The sequence below is a fragment of the Euprymna scolopes genome, chromosome 1 (genome assembly GCF_053919585.1).
Source record: "Euprymna scolopes isolate OS-2025 chromosome 1, ASM5391958v1, whole genome shotgun sequence".
NCBI classification, from domain to species: Eukaryota; Metazoa; Mollusca; class Cephalopoda; order Sepiida; family Sepiolidae; genus Euprymna; species Euprymna scolopes.
The window spans coordinates 94,452,223-94,464,722 of NC_136482.1; the positions used below are offsets into that span (position 1 = coordinate 94,452,223).

Genomic DNA, 12,500 nt, shown 5'->3' on the forward strand with positions numbered 1-12,500 from the left:
AATAAACCAAGTCTCACTAGTTAGAAATGTTTCTTTCAGATTCTTTCAGATTTGAATTGAATATGTAGTGCAGACTTGAATCTTTTTGTTCTGTTAAGATTCTCTAGTCAGATCAGATAAAGTTTTAAAAAATTGATAATACATCCATTTTGAGATTTCTGTATTTAAAAATATTGAATAGTTGATGAAATTGATTGATTTTACTTTCATAAGAGAAAATTATTTTACTTGTATTTAACTTAAAACAATAATGTTAATTAAAAACATCCTTTTCTGGCAACTAATTTTTATATTTTTTTTACTACAAATAATGATTAAAATAAATAAACTAGAATAAATAATTTAATACATTCATATGTAAAAGAAATCATTCATATATTCCTCCTTTATTTTTGCCAAGTTTGGATATATATGTTAATACAGGTTATATGACAGGGATGTATTCATCAATTAATGTTTTTGCTTGACCTTTTTTTTTTGTCTTTTAAACATTAATTCTAGCAATAAACTACTTTCTACTCAATAACTTAAGAGATAATAAAATCACTTTTGAATTTACCTCAATCACAAAATAAACACTGCACTGGTTAATTTTTTAATGTATTAATAAGTTAAAAATGGCTGATCTGTCGTATTCAACAGCACACACAAACGCTTCATTATATATATATATATATATATATATATATATATATATATATATATATATATATATATATATATATATACACTTGTTTTCATATATGCAAAGTAATGTAGAAATACAGATTCATCAGAATGCACAGAAAAATATATTGTATGGGATTGCTTGCGTTTACGTATTTAACAAACCAGAAAAAAAAAATTCAAAAATAGATCGATTTTAAAAATACCTTTGTATATTTGTCATTACCTTTTCATTCCAGATAAAAAATGGTCCAATCATGAATAATTTTCTGCTAAAAGCAATTCTATTTTTTCAGATGTTAATGATTTGAATGATGGATGTTTTTAAAAAAAAAAATTTTTTTTATTTTACAATTATATTTTATTATTATATTAAATATGAAAAAGAAAAGTCTCTTTATCTTTTTTTTTAAATGGGTCAATTTGGGGTTGGTTAATAACCGATAATAGTTAAAAACTTTTAGAATAGCTGTACATTTCGGTAACAAATAATTTCACCATAAATATTGCTTCTCACATGATGCAATTACAGATGTAATGAACTATGACAGCACAGAACACCCGATATTTTGATATTCAAGGGATTCATTAACTTATTCGTTAACTGATTTGTGAACTTAAACATCAAAATTGTAAGCACTAGAGACCTCCAATTCTCACCATAGAATCAGTGACGTCATCATCTTGTGCATACATTACGAAGCTGTTTATAGCAGTTGTTTATTGATTGTGTTTTTAAATCTTCGAAAAATGAAGTTGTATTTATAGAAAGTTGTTTTACAAATAGATTATTTAAAGATTTAATTATCGAACTGTAAAAAATCATTCAATATTATCTTGTGAAATAAGTAAACAAATTTTTTTTTTTTTTTTGCAGTGGGATTTTGTTTATGCATAAATAAAAAGAAAAAGTGACATCTTCAATATCTACACTGAACAAAAGCATAAAATATGAATAACAGTAGGTATGTGCAAAATGAATGCCAACACTCAAAATGTATAAACATTTTGAGCTCTCTCTTTACTTGAAAATTCGCAAAAAATCAGGAAATTAACCGATTTTAATTAACTTTTCAGTATTTATCAAACAATGATCACGAAATATAATGAACTCATTACTTTTATTTGAATCTTAGTTGAAATGTATTATTTTGTTTAAACAAAAAGAATACCTTTACTAAAGTTATGGTTTTCAGTAGTAAAAAGAATTAATTAATTTATTTTTGCTTTTTTTATGAAAATAAAGCATCGTAAATTGTTATAATAAAAAAGAAAAACTAATTTTTTCAGGAAAATTATGAAAAATGCGCCTAAAGTCCATATTAATGAATTCGATATAACTCCAAGAAAAATTAATTCCTCGAACTACTGATTGAATTAAGAATTTGTTTATCTAATATTTTCACACAAAAAAATTAAAATTGCAAAATATATTTCTACTTTTCTTTTTAGATTACATATTTTGCATAATTTTTATATAATCTTGAAAATGAAATTCTTTTTTAAAATTTAAAAGCAGGAACATAAAAAAATAATTAAATTAACAAATGGTAAACATTTTACAAACATTCACGATAGGAATATATGGATGCACAGCTGGGAGAAAAAACTGCACTCCCTACCTCCCTTTAACTACCTGACATCATTTTCAGACAGCTTTTTGATTTTTTGACATTTTGAGCTTCCATACAATCCACATGGACGATTTTTCGTTTGTTGTGATTCTGTGAAGCCAGAATCTCTCACATTTGGGGTCTAATTAAATTATTTTTTTGTACAAGCAAAGTGTTTTTTTTTTATATATTTAATTCAATATTCTAGGACTTTACTTTACTAATTATCTTTGAAATAAACCTAGAAAACTAATATTTATCTTTCGAAGGATTTTTACAATGAATTTATTTAACTTGAAAATTTAGTTGAATTTGTCAGCTTCCGAATGTTGCTGTGAAAACACTTTTCATTATAACTTTTTTCACGTGTACAAATATTTTTTCCTTTTGGAAATTAACTTTAGTCTTTAATCTTTTAAATACAATAAAAAAAAAGTAGTCAGAAACCAAATAAAAAATTTAAAAAAATGATAAACTGGCTTTCAAAACTATGTCCCTCCATTTTTTTCTGCAATTTTTACCCATACCTAAATAATGGAAATAACATCTTTTGCTCTTATTTTTTGTTAGATTTTGAGACTTACACATTAAAAATACAATTTATTATTTTAAAATAATTATTTATTCGCTGGACTAATATTTTTTCTTATACAATAAATATGTTAAGTCAAACGGCTAACATGTTGATGTAGGAATTTATATATTCTGGGTTCCCATACTTTTTAAATTAAAAAAATTTTCTTTTTGAGTTTTCATATTAAAATCCAGAAAATAAAAGAAAACACAATAATTACTTAATGAAATGCATTAAAAATTTATAACTATTAGAATGCTAACCCAAAACTTGGCCTTTAAAAAAATATATTTTTTTTGTTTTATTTTCATGGCGATTTGATTATAAAAGAAACACCGAATGTTGAAATATTTTTGTTTTTTGTAAAATACTCATCAACTCACCAGTTTCAAATGTAAAAACAATTTTTTTTGAGTCAATCCAGATTTGTCTACCCTAGTTTGTTATTCTCACCGTTTTTTTCGTGTGGGAAGGGGAGGTAACTCTCTTTGCGACAGCATCCGACTCTGTGCAGGTGATCTCGGCCTAGGTCGAGGCACAGGTGCTGGTGGCCGCAGTTCATGTGGGGGCGGGGGCGGCAAAGCAGGTGGTGGAGATGGTGGTGGAGGTCCGTCATCATCTAATTTTGGTAACACCGACTTGCGTTCTGTGAGTTCATCGAGCTTTAAGCCAGAATCGTTCAACTGTAAATATTCTGGCTGGTACTCGTAGTATGAAAACTCACCCTCAATTTTATCGTCTGGTGTCGTAGTATCTGATCTCTCACTAAAAGGAACCATATACTCCTCTGTGTCATAGGCCCTGTTGAAGACACCGTCGAATAATTTAAATGGCATTTCTTTGCTATTCTTATCGGTATCATCATTGAACCAGGACCAGTTTTTACTTAAGGGACTTATTTTACAGAAAGAATCAGGAGTCTCTTCTTCGATGGTCTTTGATGTGGCTGCATTTTCCACTTTGAATTGGTTGTTCAGATTCGATTCCTTTGGTGAGATTTTGCCACTGTCTGGTTGGAATGGTACCACTTCTGACAGTTCTGCGTATGGACTCTCTGCAAGAAACAAGAACATATTTCAAACATTTATTGCAATACTTCAACACACAGAACCTAAACTTCCGGTTTTAAAAAAAAATTTTTTATCGAAGGTTGATTTGAAGTTTCTATTTTCAAATGTTTACTTTTTGTCTTTTCAAATAGAAAAACAGCCGATCGTGATATTAGTAGCATTTGTAGTAATCTTTTTGATGATGACGTCATTCCCAACAATTAGTTGAAAAGGACAGTGTCTGAAATCAGTTTCCTTATAGCTGATTGTCGCTCTCTGATGTCTGAGGAGGATAATTCTTGATCCATGTCATCGTTTTTCGGTACACGTTGATACCCATGCACTCAGTACTAACTTCCTTCCCACCGTAGGAAGATGTGACACAAGACCAGAAAGCAAAGAAGACTCAAGCCAATGTCCCTAAAGGAGGGGCACTTTGACCTTTTAAAAATTGCCTAGGCAGCCCCGTTTTCATTCCCTGATCAGGGTGCATTAAGCAATAAACTTACGCCACTCAAATGTCGGGAGGCAAAAATCTGGGAGGGTGGACCTCCTAGAACACCAAAGGACAAAAACCAACCTCAGTCATATCAGCAAAGAAAAAACCCATTTCAAAAATGACCTAGATTCTGTTAAGCTTTGAGAAAAAAACACAGCTAATTCTATTCTCCATAAACGTTCTACATAGCACTTCAAATCACTATGGTATGTTTCTAACCAGTGGTGCATAATCATGGGTTAGATCTTCAAGCCTTTATGGTTTTATTTTAAGGAGAGCAGAAAAGCTGATGTAATTTCTGTATCTTTTGTATTACCCCCTCCCCACTGATATTGTTTTAGTGGCTAATTAATTTTCTAAGAATCAAATATGTATCTCTGTCTTTATTTATTGTCACCATCGTTTGTGATCAGCTTTTGTTGAGCTGCTTACATGACCTGTAGTTTACAGAGAAGCAGTTTTGTTGAAAAGACCTCTAAAAGGCAATAGCATTCTCATAACTCCAATATTTATCCCTTTTACACAGCGGAATGATGTGACACAAGGGTCGGATAGTGGGATTTGAAGAGCCAGCACGCTAAAGGCCCTTTGGCCTGCAAAAAAATAAATAGCCCTGTTAGGAGCATCTTAGATGATTAACAATGAACTAACCTCTTTTCAAAAGAACAAGATAAAACTTGGGAGAGTGGATTTACTAGAACTGTACAGGACCAAAGCAATACCTTAGCCAATAACAAAGCAATATCTCAACAATGGCCTAAACTCTGTTGGCTTTGGTGTCAAGGAAAAACACCCTGGCTGGACTAGCATTTTCATAACTCCCGTAATCTAATAAATAGCAACACCACCAATAAGTTTTCTTATCAACTTTTTCAACAGATGGTTTGGTGGATTCTTGACTCAAATTTGTTAGGGCTTTTGATAAAAAACAACCAACGGTTAAATGCATTGAATAACTCAGCCATTGTGGCTGTTTCTGTCACATTTTCTAGGATTTACTAAAGAAATTTCCAGAAAATATTTCCAAAATTCTTTGACTGGAGCAGCAAGAATATCAATTGAGTTTCCAGCTGCCTCTCCATTAAATACAATGTTATTACATGTAATAATAATAATAATAATAATAATAATAATATACCCAAAAAGTGTCAAGCTGGATAAAAATTCACTAATGCAGATGAAAGAATGAACCATCTAATGTATATGGACGACCAGAAACTATTGAAAAAAAAACAAGAAGGAACAAGAGATTCAAATAAATATAACCAGAATCTTCAGCCAGGATATCTGAATGGAATTGAGTATGGAAAAGTGCACACTGCTGATCATGAGAGGGGGAAAACTGGAAGGCATTGAACTACCAAACCAAACAGATGAGGGCATTACAGCTACACATATCTAAGAGTTCTTGAAGCAGACATTATCAAAGCAACAGAAATAAAACAGAAAATTGTAAAGGAATGCCTCAGAAGTACAAGAAAACTTCTTGAAACAAAACTATATAGTAGAAACCTAATAAAAGGTATAAACACATAGTCAGTATGACTAGTAAGATACTCCGGACCGTTTATAGGTTGGACCAAAAAAGAACTGAGGCAACTTGATTAGAAGACCAGGAAACTCATGACTATGCACAATTCATTAAACTCCAAGGATGATACTGACCGATTCTCTGTGAAAAGGAAAGATGGAGGAAGAGGACTGGTTTGTATAGAAAATTGTGCAAATGACATGAAAAAGAATTAGAAAAATATATAATGCAGAATACTGAAAGAATAATTATCGCAGCAAAAGACACTGAAAAATCAAACAAGATAGAAAAAAATAAAGGCAAGGGATAAGATGAGAAAAGAAATATAGGAAGATAATGAATGATTAATAAGGATGATAAAAGATGAAACTAATGAAAACACTTGGACATGGCTACAAAAAGGAAACCTAAACAGAGAAACTGAATCCCTAATAACAGTTGCACAAGTTAACACTATGAGAACAAACCATATCAAAACAAGGATCGTTAAGACACAAGAAAACAGTAAATGCATACTCTGTGAACAAAGAGACAAAACAATAAACCACATAATGAGAGAATGCGGCAAACTAACTCAAAAAGAATATAAGAATTGGCATGCTCAAGTGGGAATGGCAGTACACTGAGAATTATGCGGACAACTGCATATTGAACACATTGATAAATGGTCCAAGAACAAACCGGTAACAGTACTTGAAAAGGAAAATCACAAAATTCTATAGGATATGGATATACAAATAGATAAATCCATTCAAGCAAGAAGGCTGGATGTCATAATAGTTGACAAGAAGGAAAAGTCCTACCAGATTGTAGATTTCACTGTTTCAGCAGACTTCAAAATTAATATTAAGGAGACAGAAGTGGAGCAAATACGTGAAACTAGCTAGAGAGCTCAAAGGGATATGGAAGATGAAGAAAGTCAAGAGAACAACAATAATAGTATGAACACTAGGAACAATGCCGATTCTTTAAGAAAAGAATCGGAGAGATTGGAATCATAGGGATGGCTGAGAAGATACAACAGATAACAATAAAAATGGCTGAAATATTAAGGAAAACCCTTGAATGTGGAGACTTATGCACATGTACCGGACATATAGAAACTGATAAAGATGTAAAAATGTAAAACACAAAGAAACCCCACATAGAATCATGAAAACTATATAATTGTAAGTTACCCTCTTCCCTAAAAAAATGTAGTGTCGGCATAAACTGACGCCGCATCAAATAATTGAGGAGGGTCAGGGAGGATGGAAAGACTGAGGTGGGAAAGCACTAACCAGACCTCCACTGGATGAGTGTTAAGAGGACTGGGATCTTGGGGAGGCTTATTGCCATCCAAATTCTAGTGAAAACCAATGGTTGCTACCAGTAAAAAATCAATGGTAAACGGCTGTTGCAATAATACAAATTAATTTGCAAATGTTATTGAAAGAGACATATTTATATAATATTTTTCCAAACATGTATAATCGTAAACATTTTTGTCACAGTAAGAATTGCTGAAGCATAGAATATACTCCCTGCATCAGTATCTCTACAAAGCCATAATTCGCCGATGCATGGAGCATTGTTGCCATATCTGTGCTGGTGCATCTATCATTAGTTTCTCACTCTGACAAGGTCCAAAAAAGAGTCTCTAATTAATAGATCCCACACTATCAACTAAGCTCCAACCCCTGTCTCATCACTGGAATGTTGCATCCCTGTGCCTGTCTTACAAGTATTTTAATGGAATGTGTTCTGACGAACTCGTAAATAATCCTGACTATCACGTTGACACAGTGGTTGCCACCAGACCATCGAAGTTAAGCAACAATGAGCCTGGCCAGTAACAGATGGGTAACCATTTGGGAAGGCTAAGCACTGTGTGTACGGCGCTGAGTCATAAATAATTTCAAGGTTGGTATCTGGAGGCGCATTAATTCATTAGGAGAGTGCACCATTAGTATTTGTTAAGACATGCATATAGGAGAAGGTAACTCTGATGATGTCGGCAGCAGGATGTTGGATGGGCATGGAGGAGGATGACCCTCTAGCAGACCAACAGTTCTATGGTATTAAGAGTTAGATTATTCGACTGCAGCTATGCAGATGATCTAAGGACAATAGATAGGTGCAAAGAAGCAAGTCAGATGTCATCGCTGGGGAAGGTAATGGCAACCCACTTACGACACAAGAAGAAGAAGAACCTGACAAACAGCAAAATCCCACCACTTCACCGTAGAGGGTCCTAGATGCCAGAAAGCCTTCTACCCTAATAGTTTTTTTTATCATGGAATGTTAGACTTTGGAATTTGCTCACTGTCTCCTGTTTCCCTAATTGTATTAATATGCATAAATTTAAATGTAATATGAACAGACATTTCGCTGCTCAACTCCCTACACACTGCCTTTACACCAAATACGTCTTGGTGGCAGTGTTCCTTCTTTGGGATAAAAAAAAAAAAAGAAAAGACACTGTATTTTTAATAAATTGTTATACTTCCTAAAATTTACTGAAACTACACCTGATATCCCCTTTTTCATACACATGCGTGTCCACTTTTGATGCGTTGTAATGCAACTGAATACCTGAACACTGTACACAATGTTTTCGTTTTCATCATGTATTACTTCTTCGCAAGGAAAAGGTAATCTTTTTAAAGTAATTATAAATACATACTTTGATTGATATAATTAAAAAAAAAATAAATAAATAAATTCACTTCAAACACTGAGACACGAGAAGCTACTGTAATAGCATATGATTGATAAGGGGGAAACCTAAATGGTAAATTAAGCAGCAAGATGATCGTTCACATTACATTTAAATTTCTGCATGTTGGTACTATCGGGGGAAAAGTGGGCATTGAGGAAATTTCAAAACCAAGCAATTAGAGTAAATAAAATTTTCTACCATCTAGAGACCTTGGGAGTGAAGGGGTGAGATTTTGCTTCTAGTCGAGTGGGTTAAAGATATTTTTGCTTATGAGACACAAATGCAGTAACTTCATTGGAGCACATTCTGTGGAAGTACTTGTTAAACAACCATAGAAATGCAACATTATGACAATGTGATGAGGACTGGAACTTGGAAGACAATAAAGACTCTGTTAGGTTAGTGACTCTTTTCTTCACTCTACTCAAGTGAGAAAAGCTAGTGACCTATGATATATATTATTTAATACTGTATATTATATTAGAGTATAGTATACTATATTAGAGTATAGTATATTACGTCGAAACAAGTTCTCTGTATCTGCATGTTAAAAGTATTATGTAAAAGTGTTAGTTACTTTTGCACACCTCCAGGTTCAAGTTAAATAATTTTCAAATAAGGTTTAAATACAATTCAAGTTTCATCTGAACAACTTATATTTGAAAGAAATCAGAGAAAGATTTTATCAGCTTATCCCCTACGTGCCACTGGAGACATCCCATTTATGATGCAACATCCTGAACACACAGCTTGAATTCTAATTTTAACTTTTAATGGGATTTTTTTATTTGTTACTTAATCTATTGTCCATGTGAAAAATCCCGTTTCTAACATTATTTTAACACCCACATAAAATATTGTCACTCATTTTAGCCATCAAACAAGGTAAATTTAGTTAATAAATAAATAAATAAATAAATAAATAAACACAAAAATAAACCACCCATTTGACCAACTAAACCTTTCAGCTAACATGTTCATGTTCTAACTACTTAGGTTTACCTTCCATTGGAATAGGGGGTGGAGGCCTGCGTCTTGTATTTGGACTGTAGGCTGGGTTGCTGGTCTGCATCTGATTCCAGTTGTTCAAATCACGAGAGACAGGTCTGTAAAATAAAAAAAGAAAAGAAAAAAAGAAAGGAAAGAAAATTGAGCCAATTTTTTCAGATGAGAATATTTGTCTGAAATGAAATCAGAAATTAAACAAAATTAAAGACAACGAATAATAGAAGCAAAGAAAAACTGATCCACAAACTTGGAATAAATCAGCCATCAAAATGTTTGATTTACTTTTATTTTTTTTATTAAGACTAGCAGGCCGCCCGGCATTGTCCGGTCGTAAAATATGCATAAATATTATATTTTAATTAATACAGAAACTGAGACATGTACATGCGAGTATTATGTTTTTTCTAAAACTTTTTGTAAGTATAAAATAAAATACTTGAGCTGAGTTTAAAACCAAAACTTAAAGACAAGTACGAGAACCATCAGGCTAACTTGACGTGATCTTTAAAATATGTTTTCAAACCTACTTATTCTTAACATAAGGAATGTGTCATGTAAACGATTCACGCATACGCTTTCATGAAACAGTTTACAAACAAATAAAAATCCGATGACCTCCCCTCCCATATATCAAATTTTTCAATTTTGACCTCATTAGCAGCCATTTCTTCCAGATGAAAACCGATTAAAAAGTTTTCCATGTGTCTGAATACCCTGTATACCAAATTTCAAGTCTGTAGATAAAAAATTTGTTAAGTATATAGGCTGAGAAGTGTCCTCTCTCACACACACATTCTCGCTTTCATAGATATATACATTAAGATTACGTTCAAATTATAAGTGGCCATCTTTTATTACGTACGATGCTTATAAATCTTGTGAAAGATTTCTAGATTTGAGAGAAATCATCTCAGTACAAAAAGTTCAGAATCAAGGAAATAATAATAAATTTATTTAAAAAAAAAAAAAGCTTCGGTAAGCATAATGCAGAACAGACTCAAACAGGAGGATCAAATTAATTCCCGTGGTGAGATTTTCATAATTTCAACTTCACTGTTCATCTATTCACTAACTGTCTTGCTTCTCATCAGTTTATGTGTGCCAGTAATGATGACCAACAAAAAAAGTTAACTGTCCGACATCGAAGAAAGATGTTTGTTCAGATAACATTTAATTTTTTGCATGTTGGTACTGTTGAGGAAATAGGAAGCATGGGGGGGGGGGAATTCCAAAAGCAAAGTATTGCAGTAAAGAAATCTCCTGGCATCTAGGATCTTCTCAATGAAGGAGAGAGATTTTGCTGCTAGTTGGATAGGTCAGAGGCATTTATGGAAAATGTTATTTGTATTTTTTTTTTAAATTAAAAATAAACATCAGAATAAAAATACCTCAAATTTTGATTGATTGAAAAATTGATGTGCAACCACATGAAAGTTAACTCATGAAAGTCATAATCAGTATCATTTTTAGTTTGCAAGGACCCATGGCATAGTGGATAGAATTCATAGTAAAATTCAACTATAAGTTACACTCTTCTGGAGGTTGGATGTTCAATACTCAGTGCGAACTGCACTAAAAAACACGATTGTGAATTGCTTAGGACTTTTAGCCGGTCATGGCTGACAGAACGAGAACATGCTATTCCTGTGGATTAAATGGAAGTTTCCGTTCGAAATTCCATGCAGATTCCCGAGTTTGACAAGATGCACCTGAAGAAGGTCGGAGGTTGTATCGACTGAAACATTGTGCAAATAACCTTCAAGATTAAAACAGTAGTCCGAATAATCCAAATAATATGAATAATCAGTATTCATTTGATGAAGTACTTAGAATTCTAACTGGAATTACAATATCTCTTTGTTGTGCCCAATGGATTAAGAAGTATTTTGTTAAAAAGGCCCGTAACTCTTCATGATCTCATGAGACAACACTAAATAGGCATTCTGGGATATGCGTACTGCATAGTACTCAAATAAATGGCTATAGAAATATTCAATACATATCGTTCCTCTTTCTGCTGATGTACATTTCGTATTATCTTCTTAATAAATGAATAATAAAAATTTATATGTGCTTATTTTTTCTAAAATAACTGCTGCCAACCAGTAAGAGATGTCTGTGTCATCCATGTCAACATATAAGATTTTATCCTATATTTCTTTTTTTCCTTAGTCTCCTCTCCCCTTTTTCTGCTATTTTTTCTTTCTCTTCTTTTTCTTCTGTCCTTCCCTATTCCTTTTATGTCTATGTTATTTTTCTGTAAAAATGAACCGTAAGATTTTTCTTCACTCATTTCTGAGAAAGTTGTTTATATATATATATATATATATATATATATATATATATATATATATATATATATATATATATATATATAGAGAGAGAGAGAGAGAGAGAGAGAGAGAGAGAGAGAGAGAGAATAAACAGAATTTTCTTTTTTAATAAAGTTGAACACTTAAAAAATAGAAAGAAAATAAAATTCGATTTTTTGCATCTAAGCGTCTTTTAAAACAGTTTGTCTGTTTATTCTATGTTTTTCATTTATTTCAAGATGTTTCTACTGACCGACACATTTTTAACTTCATATATAAAAAAAAAACTCTTTCAAATACCCACACAGATATTGTTCTATTTTCAATAAAAACTCAATCAGGATTTCTTATTCAACAATGCCTAATTCAGCACAAAGAATCTTAACATCTAATAACAATAAAATTAAATCATCCCCCAAAATCCCTTTCCCAATTAAACCCAAAACTAACTGTAATTGTAATAATAAACATCTTTGCCCACTCAATAATGATTGCATCCATAAAGAGGTCATATATTCATACACAATTACTGAGCTCCCACGCAATC

General features: G+C 32.1%; 2 protein-coding genes across 2 annotated transcripts in view; one reads left to right on the top strand and one right to left on the bottom strand.

Moving 5' to 3' along the window:
• LOC145251218 (uncharacterized) overlaps positions 1–1,596 on the top strand; it is a 144,983-nt gene extending 143,387 nt beyond the window's left edge. The window contains exon 10 of the mRNA XM_080111713.1: positions 1,544–1,596. Within this exon, the coding sequence (XP_079967839.1) occupies positions 1,544–1,581 (38 nt within the window). The 3' untranslated portion in view covers positions 1,582–1,596. The remainder of the gene's footprint in view (positions 1–1,543) is intronic.
• A 1,607-nt stretch (positions 1,597–3,203) lies between these two features.
• The window catches only part of LOC145249753 (sushi, von Willebrand factor type A, EGF and pentraxin domain-containing protein 1-like), a 352,081-nt gene continuing 342,784 nt past the window's right edge, over positions 3,204–12,500 (bottom strand). Inside the window, exons 30-31 of the mRNA XM_080111697.1 lie at positions 9,636–9,739; positions 3,204–3,907 (exon numbers count right to left, since the gene is read on the bottom strand). Of these exons, the coding sequence (XP_079967823.1) occupies positions 3,303–3,907; positions 9,636–9,739 (709 nt within the window). The 3' untranslated portion in view covers positions 3,204–3,302. The remainder of the gene's footprint in view (positions 3,908–9,635; positions 9,740–12,500) is intronic.